At 34.3% G+C, this 17,857-nt stretch overlaps 2 protein-coding genes across 2 annotated transcripts; one reads left to right on the top strand and one right to left on the bottom strand.

Moving 5' to 3' along the window:
• Positions 1 to 8,413: 8,413 nt before the first annotated feature.
• On the bottom strand, positions 8,414 to 11,709 carry mettl6 (methyltransferase like 6). Its single transcript, XM_023331119.1, has 5 exons — positions 11,194 to 11,709; positions 10,532 to 10,666; positions 10,075 to 10,245; positions 9,472 to 9,613; positions 8,414 to 9,081 (listed from the first exon to the last, which is right to left on the bottom strand). Exons 1-5 carry the CDS (start codon positions 11,491 to 11,493, stop codon positions 8,879 to 8,881), a joined length of 951 nt encoding a protein of 316 aa, XP_023186887.1. The 5' UTR covers positions 11,494 to 11,709; the 3' UTR covers positions 8,414 to 8,878.
• A 113-nt stretch (positions 11,710 to 11,822) lies between these two features.
• eaf1 (ELL associated factor 1) lies at positions 11,823 to 17,686 on the top strand. The gene is made up of 6 exons (XM_005800400.2): positions 11,823 to 12,085; positions 13,227 to 13,321; positions 13,666 to 13,802; positions 13,907 to 14,079; positions 14,559 to 14,777; positions 14,846 to 17,686. Exons 1-6 carry the CDS (start codon positions 11,983 to 11,985, stop codon positions 14,893 to 14,895), a joined length of 777 nt encoding a protein of 258 aa, XP_005800457.1. The 5' UTR covers positions 11,823 to 11,982; the 3' UTR covers positions 14,896 to 17,686.
• Positions 17,687 to 17,857: the final 171 nt, after the last annotated feature.

The raw sequence follows: 17,857 nt of genomic DNA, 5'->3' as shown, positions 1-17,857 counted from the left end.
GAAGTTCTGCCTGAGTGTCTAGTGATGTCACTATCACACCCTTTTTATGCCAGTTGATTACAATGCAGTGGAAAAACAAGGTGACCGATCTTAAAAATATATTACGGAAATAAAATGTGGTGACAGGGAATTCACCAAACACCTTAAACTTTCTTTAGAAACGTAGGCTGTGTTTTCTATACAAGTAACTTTTTCAGGTTGAGGATGTTTGAACAAGCAGAAAAATACTACATGTTTAACATTTGTTTAACCTTTAGCTTTTGATTAAAAACACATTTTTGATGATAAGTTGCAGGCTATTGTCTAAAGGAACCAGGGTGTAATCTTAATTAGCAGAATTTTTCACAACTTCACTGCAAACAACATTAGCGGTGAGTGTACCGTTTCATGGCAACGTAGAGATATAAAGTATATTCATTGTACCTACAAAAACCACACATATGTGTGGTACAGGATGTCCTTTATGACTTCATGTCCTGTACTGCTGTTATTATGGGTTGCTTTATTTCCTATTATTAGTGGTATAAAAGTCTTAGCAGTCTTAAATTCTTAATCTATTACATTTCAGTGCATCAAAAGTACATTAAGTAAAAACATAGCAGACAGCCAAATGTACATCATTAGGAGACAAAGAACAAATATGCTTAAGTTTTAAATACATTAAATCTGATATAGAAGGTAGTATTTGTGAAATTATAACTGTATCTGCCCTTCGTCATGAGGTTTGTACGTAACATTTTATTGCTGTATGATATTGTTGAGCTGTCAAGGCTTGGTGGAGTTGAGCATACACCAACCGCTTTTTGTAGATCTAATAAAACTGCGGTAGAGGCAAGCCGTTTGGACATTTTGGTGTCAGACAGTGAAATGAAATAAATGCTGGCATGTCATCATACAGAGCATGTAGTAATTTTCCACACCTCGTTTTATAATGTTGCTCTCCTTTCTTTAACACTATAAACTTTATGATTTCAGTTTCTAAATCCCAAAATGCTCTGAATACACATTAGTGTGAAAGCTGCAGTCTTCCTCTTTTGTCATTATGCTGGGGACATGGAATGGACAAAAGCCTGGTCTCTGGGAGCCAGGTCCTCTGTTGTGAAGATTAGTTTTGTGTACCAGGAAGGTGAAAAAGGCTTTTGGCAATTCTCAGAATGAGGTATTGTCTCTTCTATCTCACAACACAAATTCAGGGATAGTGATTTTCTCTGCTGATTCTACACTATTGTTAATTTCAATGACTGAAACTATGACTTCCATGCACAAGTCTGAGACAAACAAGCTAGAAGCTAGCTTAAAATGAGGATATCAACAATTTAAGTGAGATTTAATAGTAGGAAGGAATCAGATTCGTATTGTACCTCATTTTAGAAATGGGAAGTTAAACTAAATTTGCTAAAAACTTGTGATTTCTCACATTAAGTTACTGTAGTTGCCCTTTCTATAATGTGTTTTGTTTGTAATAGGAACTGTTATAAACAAAACAGTTTGAAATCTAAAACTGAAATAAATTATTTATTTGACAGTATCAGATTTCATTTCATTGCATGTTACATTAAATTTACTGCAATTTGATGTAAATTCTACAGAAATTAATAGATTAACAATACACAAAATGCAATAAACTAATAATAATAATGCATTGCTCATTTATACAATCAGTTACAAGTAAGTTGTTATTGTTGAATTGAATTGATTTGAAGGTCATTTCCATGTGTTTCACTAGTCAATAAAATGATCTATACCTGTTAAACCATCTCTGACCAGCAGGGGGACTGGTGAACACATGAAGCATCCAGAAATAAACCCCTGAGCTGAAAACCTCAGTGCTTCATGAAGGCCCCATTTGGCAATCAGAACTGTTCTCCACATGCTGCTCTGATATTATGAAGATTTTCCTGTTGTATTTTAAAAAAAATTAAAATTCTCTAACTGTGCTGTTGCCACCTTTCCCTGTGTGCTGTACCACACCCACTAAGCCTCTTCTTGGTATTCTTCAGTCAGAATAGTACTTACTGTTTAATGGAATCATTTACATAATTTCTATAAAAGTCTATAAAAGTTAAATCAGTTTTTTGCATCAAGAGAAAAGTTTGCTTGGTTTAGGTTATTCCTGCTATTGTGTTTTATTGTTAGCTTGCTATTTCTAAAGCTCAGCTGCATTAATTTCATACCAATTATTGTGGGTTTTATTTGTTGCATATGTCTCTGCCTCTGTGCCATGGTTTGTTATGACAAAAATATTTTATTTTCAATGAGACATTTAACTAAATAAATATGTAACTGAAATTTGATTAGCATAGATATACAAATATTTAGGTTGGTTGAAGATGGGGTTCAAGGAAACAAAAATGCAAATTAAACTCAGCCAATTTAATCCTTATTATAAGACTGAATATATAAAATGGGAGACAGGAAATTGCATAAGAATGTGTGGATGACTAGTTTGAAGTGTTCTTATTTGATGATTATCATCTATATCAAGTTTCACTTCAAGTGTTTCTTCCCATGATTGCAAGCAATCACAAAACAAACATCTGAGGAAATTCATTAAAAAACACATTTGTGTACTTTATTCTCTCATTTTAGTTATTTATGGAGCAACTAATAGCTAACTAAAATATGCTATTATAATTTAATCTGTTAAGCATTACATTAAATAAAAACCCAATAGGCAGCAAATGCATTTCAGCAAAGGCGACTTTCAAATAGAGCAGCAAAATGGAAACAGTAGCGATATGAAGATAGTGCAGACTCTTTGATGGTCAGGATGAATGCAGAAGCTTCGCTCTGAGACAGCAGAGAGTTGCTCAACCTCCACCCACATGCAGCCAGACCCAGTTCTACTCACGCGGCTCACAGATGTGAAATCTATTTTTAACCTGTGCTCTTCAACCTGATGCTCATTTGATCTTTCGTGCGTCCTCCCTGTGCAGAAAATGGTTGTCTTTACTGGACCTACACTGCTGGTGTTGGTGACTTTGAGTCTGTTGTCTGCTGAAGAAACAGGTTAGTAAACAGTTTTTTTACTTAAAATATCTCTCACACTATATTGCTGATTCAAGACAACTAGTGTCCAAATTATAAGGCACATAATCTAAATGTAGCTATGTTGAAAAGAATATACACAGTTTTTAAAATGAAAATTTCAGGGAAAAAGTCACGTTTTAAATATCTTGCCTAAAAATTACCAGGAAACTTTGTTGATAATAAATATTCAGAAAATCATCAATTCATAAATTTATAGATCACATTAAATAACAAAATAGGTTGTACCACATGCTTTAGGAAGAGTATAGAAATTGTAGCACAATGAAATGAGTTTAACAACATATTAAAATGAGGTAAAACTGTTCATTGTATTTGACAAAATATACTCAGACATTTAATATTGATAACCCCAAAAATCAATCACTGTAAATCACTCCATAACTTTTTAAATCTTAATCACTTTTCCAAGGACTATTGATTTGGCATACAAGTTTAATTAATGTGTGACCAAGTGTCACTGCAAAACTAACAGGTAGAAATAATGTGAAGCATAAACCAAGTAGGTCAACATTTGTGGCTCTAGAAAAAAAGGACCTCGCTAAACAAATAAGACAAATAAGCTTTTTGATGGTAAGCTGCAAAGCGAATTAGAAGGTGAATCTATAACCCCACTCTCACTTAAGTTGGGACAGACAAAACCAAAAGCAATCTTACCTAAATTGTTTAAACCATTAAATATAAGAACTATTCTTTATATTTTAGTAGAGCACCATAAGCAGTTTGTATTTCCTGCTTTGAACACTTTGTGAATTTCCGTCATAAGACTCAACATAAAAAAAGCATAAAAAAAAATGCTGATTTTTTTTTAATCAGCATTAGTTGGTTTCAGTGTGGTAAAAACATTTATTTCCTTAATAAAAATAAATTTGCCTAATCAACAGTATGTTCTATACAAATAAAACTGCTGTTTCCTTTATTTTTAACCAAAATGTTGTTTTTTGTTGCAGAAGAAGTTGTGAAGTTTTAATTAAATTAGACCAAAACGTTGTGACCCAATTTGAACAAAATAATTGGGTGCATTAAGCATTTCAACATCACAATCATCAGTTTAATTTATGAACACATCAAATATAAGGACAAAACTAAACACAAAACAATGTAAAATAATTAAAATTAAATGCCAAACATGATAAAACACAACAATGAAACAGATCAAATCTACTGCAAACCAATAAAAGTAGAGTAAAATCAAGTCTCAGCTGTTGAAGACCAATGAGTAAAAAGAAGCTTTGAAATAGTTTTTAAAATTGATAGCGATGAAGGAGCTGCCAATGAGTCGACTTTATTTTATTTATTAGTTATTTACTTTTCAAAAACTATCACTGACTTTGGTCCAAAATTATTTTTTATGTCTGGGTATCAAATTTAAGCAATAACTATTACTAACTGAAGATTTTATGTTATTTCTAGAGGAGGCTTATCTGTTTTTATTAAATAACAGAAATCTGTGGTATTTTTACCAAACGTTGTCATGCGATTATTTTATATACCACATTTGATGCGGGGCTGGGTTAGCAAACCAACTCAAGTTGTGTTTGCTTTTAAATCTTGGTTTAAACACCAAAACTAAATTAGTATGTAGAAATCTACATTAATGTATCAGTGACATATTTTGTTTTTTGAACTGTGTGCCTTAAAGGTTAATCTCTAAAGAAATGTTCATATTTTACACTGACCACGTTAAATCACCTGTTTCTGAATTTTGTTCATGATATTTTTAGTGTAAAGTTTAAAAATAAATTTTCAAAATAAGTGCTTGATTATTTTGTTTGTAAGCTGTTTATTAGTTTATCAGGTTTTGAAATGTTTTCAGCATCACATACATTTTCTAACACTGTGAAAATGTTCTTTAAAACTTGTTCTTTAAGAGCTTTTATAAACTTAGAGCACACAAAGTAGGTAATGCCTGATGAAACTTCGGATATTTTTGTTTTTTAGTAAAACAAAATTTAATTAAAAAAAGGAGTTGTATTGGTGGTGTCATAGTGAGGCTCAAGATGGAGCGCACCGTAAGGCTTTGGCCATTGTGTCGGTACAGAAATCACATTCCACATCTTCAGGTTTAGAATAATGAGCTTCAACTCTTGTTTTTGTAGTTGTCTCTATTAGAGCAGCAGTTTTACCAGAACAAGCCTTATTGTTCCAGTAAAGCTGAGCCCTCAGGGAACTGTGAGTTCCTACGTAAATCCAAACAGAGCAGCAGGTTGTCCCCTGGAAGGAGAGAGGACTGGTTGCTCTGGTTACCATGTCCCAGTTGAAGGAGTGGTTAAGATCTAGTTTACCTTTTGGTTAATTGATTTATTGTTTATGTGATAAGCTTACAGATAGGCACTAACCCCCATACTTTACTTTTGAAAGGCAATCAACAGAACTCATTATGAGTCTAGTGCAAACCTTATAATTTGTTCTTTCTTTCTCATGTTGCAGATTTCTTGGTGGTCCGTTACCCTCAAAGGACCATTGAACCTCTAAGAGGATCCTCAGCCAAACTATCTTGTGAGGCAAATTATCTCTTTGAAAAGTGTGGAGTGGTACATGTGGTGTGGCATAGGTTACAAGAGAATAGCGAAACAAGCAGCGAGCTGACTGATCCTGACCATTACCTAACCACAGTCAACGAGACGATCAGTGATGACAAATGGAGACGCAGACAAGTCGTGACGGAGATTATGAGTGTGACCAGAAGCGATGGTGGTCGATATCAGTGTAAAGCTACATGTGAGAGTGGAGAGCAAGCAATGGGACATTTCATTACCATCGAGGTCAAAAGTAGGTGTATCAGAAAATCATTGTTCTTAATTAGATTAAGGTAACTGGCTAAAAAAGTTTAAATCATTACTGTTGATCTGAAATAAGACACTACACATTCTCTCCAGTCTAACGCCTTGTTTTGCTCTCTGTTATATTTTCTTGCAGGAAGACCATATCCCTGAGCTGCTTCTTTTCCAAAATGACAAGATAAAATGATCATGAGTCAAAGTATACTCCTCCGAAACATAGTCTTTTGTCTTAAATTATCAAATTAGATCAAACTATATTTCTGTGCAGATTAACCTTTTTTCTGTTGTACTCCATTAGGTAATATGACTGTTTCTGTCAGTGATATTTCATGAATCTTCCCAACCTTTAACATGCTTTTGTGTGTAAGCAAAACCAGCAGTCATTTAAAACATTTGGTCAAAACAATCATGTTGAATTAAAGAAAGATATATTGTGTTTTATTGAAGAGCTCCAGTCATTTATGTGGAATTTATGCTTAAGTATTTGTGATTGATTTCTATTGCAAAGTTTTTAATAAGATGAAGGTAATAAAATATGCTTGTTGGTCAGTTTTCTAAGATTTTTTGACAGTTGCATGGTTACAATCTTTAGCTCACTCCTGGTTGCCGATATATAAGGAAAGTAAGTACTTACAGACTGAGCAAAAGTCTGTGGAGTGGAAGAAAAATCAAGCATTTTTTTTAGGAATTTTAAACAAAAATAGTAGCACGCAATAATATATTTTATAACCAAATCTCAGTTGTGTCTGACCTGTTTGGGAAAAACCTTCTGGGTGGATTTTCAGTTTTCTGAAGTCTGAAAAACATCTCACTAATTAAAATTTAAAAAGTTTAATTTATCCCCATAGAAACACTTGAGATGTTACCATTAAAAAACAGATTTAATTATTCCACTGAATAACTTCATCAATCATCAATATTTAAAGTTTTAAAGAATTTTTTAAAAATGAGCAAAGAAAGATCAAACAAATGATTACTTGGAAATGTATCAGCAGGGATAGTGTCAAGTTTTTTTGACACTATCCCTATATAACAAAAGGCACGGTCATGAGGATGCTGAATGTGCTGAATAAGATTTTGAAAGAAAGTGGAGAAAAGTAGGTCTTCATGATATAAATACATGATTCAATAAAGAAAATTATTTCTCTAAGCCATTCTGCTCAACTAAATATTATTTAAGTGAGCAGAGGTCTGATAATCTTTGTAAGTCAGAAAATGGCTACAAGGAAATAGCTGCTTTCTACAGTCAGGAAACTGAAGCTGTGACAAACAGAATTGGATGAGGATCCAACATAATAGTGAATAAAAGAGCCTAAAATGAACCACTGTTACTCAAAAAAATAAAATAAAATGCTGCAACATTTTAAAAACGTTTTTATGAGTCAATCTATGCTGTTTCTCTAGAAGAAGTGATGGTGGTCAATATCAGTGTTATCAGTGATATCAGAAACTCTTTTTTCAAAACAGAAATACTTTTTAAACTGTCTTCACTTTCAGCACATTTAAAGTGCATTTACTGTAATTGTTCACTTCTTCCAAGAACATACCTGCCGATTTGATATTCAACACATTGCTCTCTCATTTATTGAGCAATGTGATTGTTTAAGGCCTGTGAGTCAAATCACTAACAGGAAACGCCCTTGCCTGCTGGGTATTGTTGTTGAGTCCTCTTGAAAGTATAATCCACAGAGATTATGCTATGTGTCCTTGCACCGAACATGCAAACTGTTTTTAAAAGCTATTTTCAAAGTGTTAAGGAACTTCCAAAAATTAATATTTCAAACAAAATATATTTGCAAAAACTGTGGTGGTGGGCATGGTCATCTCCACAAAAGGTTCTGTGGTTTGAGTCTTGCATGCAAGCCTTTCAGGAAGTGGGTGCACATTGTACCTGTTAGTATGTTTTCTCATTTTCATCACAGAGATAAAAAAACAGCATATGTTTTTTGGTGTAAAGATAATTACAGATTTAGCTAACTATAACTGGTAAGAAACATGTGTGAAAGTATTAACTACAATGATTTTTACAGAAATCAGTTTTTATAGTAGTTTCAAAATCTAAGTTTAAGAAAGTAACATTTTATTTTAATGGATGGATGTCATCTCTGCATTTTAAATATCTCTTTTGTTATACTGTGGCTTGATGTCTTTTTGTGTTTTAAATAGCTGGTCACATAAAGAGAGCATGCATGTGTTTGGTGCTTCTGGAAACTTTGCAGTTGCTCTTCTCATCCTGGACAGGAAACCACATTGTCAGGTTGAAAAACTGCATCACAGAGACCCCACGCTGCTTCTGCTGGGTGCTCACTTATCATTAAAAAACATTTATGGAAGTAATTATTTGTATGTTAACTAGCAGTTTAACTGTTTTTATTTTTTTGGATAATAAATTAAATTAAAAGAAATACAGTGAGACATTCTTAAAAACATCTCATCCCAGAAAACAGTTTGTGGATATTTTCGATCAAGGTATCTTGGCCAATAGTCTTTTCTTTGCTTTACTTTGCCGTGGAGGCTGATTAACATCAGCACACTCATCTGGTAAACATACAGTATGTACTATCAATACATAAACAAATGTCTCATAGTCTTCTGTCACTTTTTATTCTCACTCAAAAAAAATTGTGATATCAAGCTCTGATGAATGTCAAGGTACATGAAATTCAGCTGACTGTATTGAGTTTATTTTATGTAGCCTGGATGTGAATATATCTTTGAGTTCGTGACATCATTGTTATTTTAAAGAATAAATGACTATTTGAAAGGACCAAACTGAAATGACCCAATCAAGGTTTACAGATCATATTCAATGGATAAGAAGACAAAGGTGGTTAAAAATATTTTTAAAAGGGTACAAACAAAAAAGTATTTAAAAAAAAAATCCTCACCTGATTCTATATTGGCATGCTAATGAACTGAAATTTTTTGCTGTACAAAAAATTTAAATACCTCCTCGTTCAAAGAGCAAACATGGTAAGAAACCCCAAGTCCCTTATTGTAGTTTCCAATTTCATCCAGTAGACATAAATTGTTTTACTGTCCACATTTCAATCTTCTTGTTTGCTCTCTTTGGAAGAATTGTGAGATAACAGTCCAAAACCTTGTTGGGAATGTGCTGGTTTGATAAACTTGCTCTGAAGGAAAACTCTGGGAACACAAAGCCCCTCTTTCTTATTGACTGTCTCTCTCAGGACATATTCATTAACCACAGACTGGAAGTCCGCCTCTTCAAACAGCTTAGCCAGGAACTCTGAAAACAGTAAAGGAAAACAGATTGAGACTGTAAAAGAAATCGATCACAAAGGACTGCTTGTTATGCACCATAGTTGAGAGACTACCACATAGTTTAATGGATATGCATTCAAACACTACATATTCACATTATATTTGGTCAATTAGAAGAATTTTTAATGTTGATGTCACACTTCAGATTTACTTTAGAGTCCAAGATGCTAAAACTTAAGGGCAATAGAAAAAAAAAGAAGAAAGAAACTGTTGGTTAATCACAATAATATAGGCAAAGTAGACATCAAAAGAAACAGCTGTGTATTTATTCAATTTATAAATGAGAAAAATAAATACTTTTTGTGTCTCTTAATAGTCTGTGTTGAACAAAATACCTACATTGAACTTTACTGACCTTTAGAGAAGAAGTAGGACCTTGTTCCATCTTGACGGACATAGAAGTTGTCCCCCAGCTTGCTGCCAGATTTAAACCGGAGCATAGCGTGATCATAGAGGCCATAATCCCTGAACAGGACGACACCGCCAGGCTTCAGGATCTGAAAGTAAGATTCAGACCATATTAGACATCAAATGATGTTCCCAAAAATGTTGGCATGCTGTATGCATAGTATCAAAAGGAAAAATATGCACTTATATGAACGTTGCACAAACTAGGCCTGGGACTTTAACTTGTTAATCTTAATGGATCAATAACAGAAAAAAATACATAAAAAATATTGAACGCAATTAATCACACAGTGGAATGTTAACAGATGCGCTGTCTAACCCAGTGTTTAAAGAAGTCAAAGATTCTGAATTGAAAAACTTTGCTAATTGTTTCAAATATTGCCCTTGATAACAATGCTCTTAATCATTATTAATTACTTACAAATCCAATATTCAATTAATTTCTCATCATGCCCCACCAACAGTACAAACACAACATCTTAAACTAGAACACCTATTTGTGTCACAATGACACCCTCAGTACGTTTTGCTTGTCCATCTCTGTTTTTACCTTGCCAATGTTCTCTAAAGCCTCCTTCATCTTATCAGGATGAATGGCCGACAGGACAAAGATGAGAGTAACAACGTCGACGCTGGCCTCTGGAACATTTTCCGTCAGATGGTCTTTTGTTAAATCACACTGGAACGCACAGCAGCGGTCGGGGCGGTACAGAGGATTTTTCTGTTTCAACAGCACAAAACAAATCACATATACAACCTTCCTAGATGTTTTTAAATACTCTCAAGCACAAGCTTTCAAAACTAAACTGCACTCTACTGATAAGAGCTGCTGATTCTAATTAATTTTAAATTTTTGACATCAATAAGTCTGATTTCACTAAATCTTGAATCATTTTTGTCACTTTTTAGTTATTGTGCATTAAAAAAGCAACTAAACTGTTAAATGTAGAATTGGGCTTCTATAATTAATCAAAAGTAATTCAAAGATTCACAGGTTGAAATCTTACTTTGACAAATTCAACAGCCCGGGGTGAGAAATCACACGCATAAACAAAGATGTTGAGGTCTTCCTCTAGCAGAGGGAAGATGCAGTTTCCTACTCCACAACCAGCCTCCAGCAGAACCAGCTTCTGGGACTCAAACTGAAAAAAGGTTAGAAAAAATACAGAATACTGTTAAATAACAATTTATTTAGTATATGCATGTGTTGATATAAGTTCAAATTATGCTCAATACAAAAACTTTGAGATAACTCCAAAAATCTAACATTGACATTTCTGTGGAGCCAGTTGTTTCTATTGTTACCTCAAAAATGTATTTATAATAGTGGGGAATGTTATTATATAAATGTAAGTAACTAAATATCCAGACAAACATTACAGGGACAGAAAAAGTTGTGTGGCTCACTTAAACGAGCCACACAACTTTTGGTCCTATCAGGTTTTCCTAGATGTAAAGATTTCCCTCAAAAAGTCTTTCAAACATAAGAAACTTACCAATTAACATGCTGATGGCTGCTTACACCTTTACACCCTGGCATTGTGTTATACTACATTACCGAATGCTATCAAGCTGCCAAATTCTTGGTTTTACAGTAAATCACATTTGCTTTTAATCAGTTGATGAAGTTTATTTGAGTACTTTTTGAGAATTATCTCGGTCTGCTAACCTCTCTACATGCTTGGAGCTCCTCAAACTCTCTGGTGGTCCAGTGTCTGTCTTTGAAGAAATTTGTAGTATTTCTCTTGTAAAACAAGTCCCAGTTTTTTTGAGCTTCTTTTTCAATTTTCATCTGTTTGAAGTCGGACACCAGCGTCCGCTCGCTGCTCAGTCTGTCCAGCTCCTCCTGGGTTAAATGTCTGGCTGTGGAGGTTGTTGCTTGTCCGCATGGAAACGTTTCATCTTTGGATTTCAATTTTACGGTTTGTGTAAGGTCAACTTCGCACTTTTCAATTCCTGTAAATGACATGATACCTTAAAACTGATTGGGTGCCTTGTCAACAAGTAACATTTTTTAAAAAAGGATAACATCTAGACATTTAAAACTAGAATATAATTTGCTAAACTTTTCCACCGTTCGACGCCATCTTGTTCGTTATTTTAACTCTACCGTGTGGAGTCAAAAATAGTAATTCCTTGTCCATTTCAGTGGCACCACTGTCTTGACATAGATACAAATTCCGAGTAAACATTAAATATAACGTGAGATGACTTTAATAAATTATCACGTTGAGATTCTCATTAAAAACTTACTTACAACCAATTTTCGGAAGTATTTTATAGTCGAACCAAAAGCGGAAGTGCGTTGTTGTTTTGCTAATAGTTAGCATCCGCAGGCTAACTTTTTCTTTATTTGGATTCTCTGTTTAACCCAGTTGAAGTAGCCAGATCTAACTCGGCGCTTCAGAGCATTTGACGCAAATGTAAGTTTTTAATAACTTCAAAGAAAGCCTCGACCATGAATGGGAGTACGAATCCGCTGCTGGATAAAGAGGAGCATGTTTTGAAGCTCGGAGAAAGCTTCGAGAAGAGGCCAAAATCTTCTTTTCACACCATCAGATGTGAGTGTTAGAGGCGCCGCTGTGTTTATTTACAGTCACAATCAGAAGCGACGACTGAGCAGATCATTACTAAATAATTACAACAATATCATTGTTTTTGCTACAAGTATCTTAAAATTCGATTGGGACAATATGGATATACTATAAATTCATTCCGAAATAGTACTTGACAAGGTACTTGAAAATATTTTAGTTTAAAAATCTTATTTTTTTCTGAGTCAGAGGTTCATAGTTAGTCATCGACAGTCAAAGGTTAATAAAGACAAGGGATAGGAAAACAGAATACAATTACTAAACTATAAGACATTTGTAGACTTTATTATTCTGTATTCTACTTTTTTTTACACTAGGCATACAGTAGCTATGTTTACTTCTTTATCTACTCCCACAGATTTGTACATTTTGTCTGAAGAACCACAAACAAAGCTACAGAAATTAGGCAAACGAAATAACGTTTTATACATTATAATAACACTTTATATATTTTTACACCCTTAAATTAGAATTTGAAATAAAATTTAAAGACTTTAAAGTAACAGTAAACATTTCTTGCTCCCCTTGAGAAAAAAAAATAATTTTGAGAACATTTTGTTGCCTCTTTTGTTGTAATTGTGTATTTATTCAACCATTTTCTGAATGTTATAATCCTATGTAGCATTAACTTGTAAGTGGAATGAACTAGAGGCTACCTCAGCAGTCTGTAACCTAGTATTTGAAGCAAATCAATCAAGCTTTATTAGCAGACTTCAGTTCATAAATACACAGAAAGATAAATCATTTATTCATTAATTTATCTGAGATGTAATTAAATATCACAAAAGATCTCAAATGTATTATGGAGCAATTTAAACACGGTAACGCCATGCCGTTTGGCTTGGTTGCTTCTACATATACCACATTTAATGGGACAATATTTAATTTTGTGTTTGTGACTCTAGTCAGTGCAAACATTGTTAACTAGCCTTACATATACTGGAAACAACCAGCTCATCTAAATAAGCACAATATTTTAAACTGACCGAATTTGGAATGAAAGCTTTAAGAGACACCAGTACATTAGTACCACAACCTAAAGATTATTATAAACATACATATTAAGAACTCACCAGACCCATGATTAATGCCTCAATTTCTTTTTCAGATGACTTCAAACCAGCATCTATTGACACTAGTTGTGAAGGAGAGCTGCAAGTTGGGAAAGGAGATGAAGTTACCATTACACTACCTCACATTCCAGTAAGACTCTCAGAGGAGGGTGTGACACAAAGCAACATTTACATTGCCAGTTAGGCCATACTTGACAATCCCTAAAACTCCAGTTTGACATATTGAGTAATGAGTAATATGTCAGTGGTTACAGTTTATCTGTTAATTATGTGACAACCTTACTATATAAATAAGTAAAGTGTTTCTGATTTGGTTAAAATGGGAGCTACTGGTCAGTTGTTTCCTTATTATTTGAAAAATAGTCATTGAGATCCATCCGTCTGTTACATATCTCTAAAAATACTTTTACTAATAAGTATGTAGCTAGGGAAAATAAAAAATAACAGAAAATTAAAATCAAACTTGTCTTTCAGGGCTCCACGCCTCCTATGACAGTATTTAAGGGAAACAAGCGACCATATCAGAAGGACTGTGTTCTCATCATTAACCATGATACGGGTGAATTCGTCCTGGAGAAGCTCAGCAGCAGCATCCAGGTGAAGAAAACAAGGTGAGGGGAAAATGCTTTAGACTTGAAGACAAACTGAACAGTTTTTCACAAAACAATCTAAAAGGTATAATATTATGTATATGTGCTGTTTGTTTATGCTACAGGGCAGAGGGGAGCAGTAAGATCCAGGCCCGAATTGAGCAGCAGTCAGTTCGCTCCAGCCAGCCTAGCTCTCAGTTCCGGGCCCCAACCAAACCCGGAACTGGGATCAAAACCTCTCCCTCCCAAACTAAGGACAACCCCTCTCCTGAGCCGCAGCTCGATGACATCAAGAGAGGTGAGGAGGTTCAGCCTCGCACATCAAAGTTACCTGAACACTAAATAGTATAGGGGCAGTAGTATGTACTTTCCAGGTTCATAGTGCCATGTCATAGCAAAATCAAGTAACCAAATTACTTTCTGTTGTTATAAAAATGCTATATACTGTATATTAAATATAACTTATTAGAAATTTGACTTTGTAATTTAACATTTGACATTAGGCAGCTTGGAAACTGCAGCTCAGAGGCGGTGCTAGGTTAATACAGGTGTTTTACACAACTGAATGGTAGCCATGGAGATTAAATGATTTCTCCAACATATATGAAGGAATCAACTAAACACTCCAGGCAGGTTTTTGATGTGATTTGAAGCTCAAAAAATGTAATTTTACATAATACTACTCCTTTAAGATGCTGTAGATGAGCTTTAGAAGGTCTGACTTGGATCCGTTTGAAGAAGGAAGAAACTCTAAGCACGCTGATTCCATCCTGACAGAGCTGAGAGCAGAGGTGGAGGTTATAGAGCAGATGAGCAGCAGCGGCAGCAGCTCCTCAGACTCAGCCAGCGCCTCGGGGAGCGGCGACGACAGCAGCAGCAGTGACGCCGAGAACGACGCACCGCGGCCGCTCAGCCAGACCTCCCCCAGCCGCCTCCCTGTGGTCAACGGAGGAGTCGACCGGCAGCAGGGCAACAACCAGCTCATGAACACACTCCGTGAGTTTCTGATTACCGTTAGCTTTAAAGTGTCTCCAGGAAACAGTTTCTCATCTGTTTCTCTGCAGGAAACGATCTTCAGCTCAGCGAGTCGGGCAGCGACAGCGACGACGACTGAATCTCTGGGTCAGCCTCTCCTCCTTCACACTCCTCCTCATCTTCCTCTTTTCTGCTTGATTCATTTGTTTCTTTGCTGTGATATTTGACTCCATCCTTACGTTGTAGTATGACTGTATTTTAAAAGTTTTATTTTAGTATTTTCTTAAAGATGGCCACCCAGACACATTAGGAGTTTATTTTTATTAGATGTATATTTTGTTTTGGAAGAGTTTTACCTGAGAGTGATGGAAGATTATATATAGAGCATTCATGCATATTTTAAGTACTAAAAGAAGCTAGTTTTATCAGCCGAATACTTCTATTTTTATTATTAAGTTTCGTTTTTATATTAAAATTAACAAGATAAAGGTTTCAGTCGGAACCACCCACTTGTTCCTCCCCGTATGTCAGACAAAGCTGAGGACATCCTCTCTTTATGTTATTGTTATTAGCACTTCTTAGCTAATAACACAAATCAAACTTGCATTCATATGCATTCTCTTTCTTTAAATTCTAAAAGATTAACTGCAAAAAGTGTTTAAATAGCCTTTCAGTTATTTCACATTTGATTCTTTGGTGGCTATTTGGCACTACAAAAAATAAGAGAAAGTGAATTTTACCTGCCCTATTTTTCAAAAAGAGATTCTATTGAATTTTCATTAATTATAGAGAAAATGAGGATGTTTATATTTGGTATAAAAGCTGCTCATACTAGTTCCTTATTATAATTGATGAATAACATCTTGGATGATGTTCTTTTCTCCCACCACAAGATGGCAGATAAGATTCAATATTAAAACAGAAACCTAGTCAATGAAAGACATCCATTGAGTAGGTTTATTTGTAATACCAAAAAAATGGGTTCTTCCTAACTTGATTTGGTTTCTCTGGAAGATAACGTTGTGATTTGTTTGTGTTGGACCTTCGTTTACCCTAACTGTTACTCATTGTGTTCATCTTTCTCTGAAATAGCAACAGATGTAGATTAGAAAATAAACAAAGTCAACCATTGTGTATTTAAAACTGGATAACCAAAAAAAAAAAAATCAAAGAGAAAAACGTTACCAGTTTAGTCGCAGCTCTTTTGTTGATTGCAGAGAGTGTTACTATCTGAGAGCTGTGTGTACTGTGTCTACCCTTCAGCTTAGACACATGTCATTTTCTCGTTAATGTTTGATTTTTATATGTCATTTTTGGTCTTAATGTCAGGTACTTGAAGCATCATCTCTGTGTTTTAGAGATTTGACATTATTATTCAGCCCTCCCGAGCCAATCATTGAGGCAGTTATTTAAAACTATATAAAGGCTCTACATTATAGGACACTTGGAACCAAAAAAAAGCTTATAGGATAACTTTTATTTGTTTCAGACATGTGTTATTTGTTTGACCCAGAAATATACCAGGCCACAGGACCTTTAAATGCTTTACAGAATTTTAGTTTAGTAACAAAAGTAAATGTGTTATACTCCGAAAATGCCAAAGAATAGAATTCACCTAGAGAAAGACATTCAGGATTGTTGATTGTGTTCAGTTTACAGTTTTACAGTCTTTCTGTGCAAACAGTATAATTGGTTACTTTGTTGTTTTTTTAACTCAACTGCAAACATTTTTGTGTTTGGTATTATTTAGAGTTACTAATAAAGAAGAGTCTCAGTATTAAAATAACTAGGCCTAAACATAAAATAGTTTTTGTAAAAGATGTCATAGAGAAAAAAAACTTTTTTATTATTACAGAGTGACTCGTAATTACATTTGGGAATTTGTAGAAAGTTTTAGATCACATTTAAAATTACTTTACATACAAAATAGACTGTTTTACACTAATTGGAGTACTAAATAATCTCTTACTTACAAAAACTGACTTTTTTCTTTTCTTGTGAAAATGAATGCTCCATTGCTCCAGTTCTGACCTGTATTATTGTGAGCAAAACCGCATCCAGACATACACTCCCGGTCTGTTGGACCCAAACTTAAAGTAACCAGCAGACTAGAGACGTACAGCTAACAGAAATTTGAGTGAATATACTTTTACATCATTAAGGTTCATAATGTCAGATTTCATCACTGTCTTTTTTTTTTACTCTTTCATGCTCCAATTTATCTACATCAGTTGCAGAATCATTACAAATGCATGCTGTAGCAGTAAATAACAATAAATTGGGATCTTCCCTTTTATTTAAAAGAAGCTGGAAGGTGTGTTTTGCTAGAGGTGATCACAAATTTCATAATAATCATAAATATGTTGAGCTCATTCTAGTTGTGAGCTGGAAAATGAGAGGCTTAGTTATTTATTTTGGTGCTCAGTACTAAACACAATACAAGCTTATAACTATATGTTTCTCTCCATTTTATGGATGAAAACACAAAAGGAACATGTTTACAGCTCTATGCCGAATATAGACTGGAAATAATGACTTCCAGCTTAAATGAACATTCTTCCGTTTTCCACCACGGACTTAAAAAATCCAACTTTGGAGTGCAAAGAGAATGCAAATAACCTAGCTCGCTAAATTAACTAAACAAACTAGATCGTCAACTTTCTAATATCCAAGGAAATATTAGTGTTGCTTAGTTTATTTTTAGGCATCTGGTAAATGTGTAAGGCTCAATTGTTGATTTACTCCAAAAAGAAACTAACATATTTTTTATTCTGTTGTTTCCCATAGAAACTGTAAAAGTCTTGCAAAAGTGTGCAGTTGTTTTACTTACTGTGTTGTATTTGTTATTTTAGTTTTGAGTCTTAGAAATGTATTTATGTGAAATTTGGATTGTATTAAGTTTGCAAATTTCAGTAAAATAGTTTCCCACATTCATGGTGAAGAATTCTGTTTGTACTTTGTGTACTGATGCATTCCCCCCTTACAAATTTATTCTATTTCTTTCTTTTTTGTCACACTGAAATGTTTTAAATCATAAAACACATTTTAAGGCAACACAAACATAACCTGAGCAAATGCAAAAAGGAATTTTTATATCAGTT

Source organism: Xiphophorus maculatus, chromosome 3, assembly GCF_002775205.1.
Source record: "Xiphophorus maculatus strain JP 163 A chromosome 3, X_maculatus-5.0-male, whole genome shotgun sequence".
NCBI classification, from domain to species: domain Eukaryota; kingdom Metazoa; phylum Chordata; class Actinopteri; order Cyprinodontiformes; family Poeciliidae; genus Xiphophorus; species Xiphophorus maculatus.
This window is presented reverse-complemented; position numbering and strand designations above follow the sequence as displayed.

Bases quoted from the DNA above. Each gene is read 5' to 3' on its own strand.
- mettl6 (XM_023331119.1), bottom strand. From the start codon at position 11,493: ATGTCATTTACAGGAATTGAAAAGTGCGAAGTTGACCTTACACAAACC. The intron at 10,246-10,531 runs GTAAGATTTCAA...CTGTTGAAACAG, and splicing joins GGGCTGTTGAATTTGTCAAA to AAAAATCCTCTGTACCGCCC. The intron at 9,082-9,471 runs GTCAGTAAAGTT...TACTGTTTTCAG, and splicing joins GTCCTACTTCTTCTCTAAAG to AGTTCCTGGCTAAGCTGTTT.
- eaf1 (XM_005800400.2), top strand. From the start codon at position 11,983: ATGAATGGGAGTACGAATCCGCTGCTGGATAAAGAGGAGCATGTTTTG. The intron at 13,322-13,665 runs GTAAGACTCTCA...CTTGTCTTTCAG, and splicing joins TTACACTACCTCACATTCCA to GGCTCCACGCCTCCTATGAC. The intron at 14,080-14,558 runs GTGAGGAGGTTC...CCATCCTGACAG, and splicing joins GCTCGATGACATCAAGAGAG to AGCTGAGAGCAGAGGTGGAG.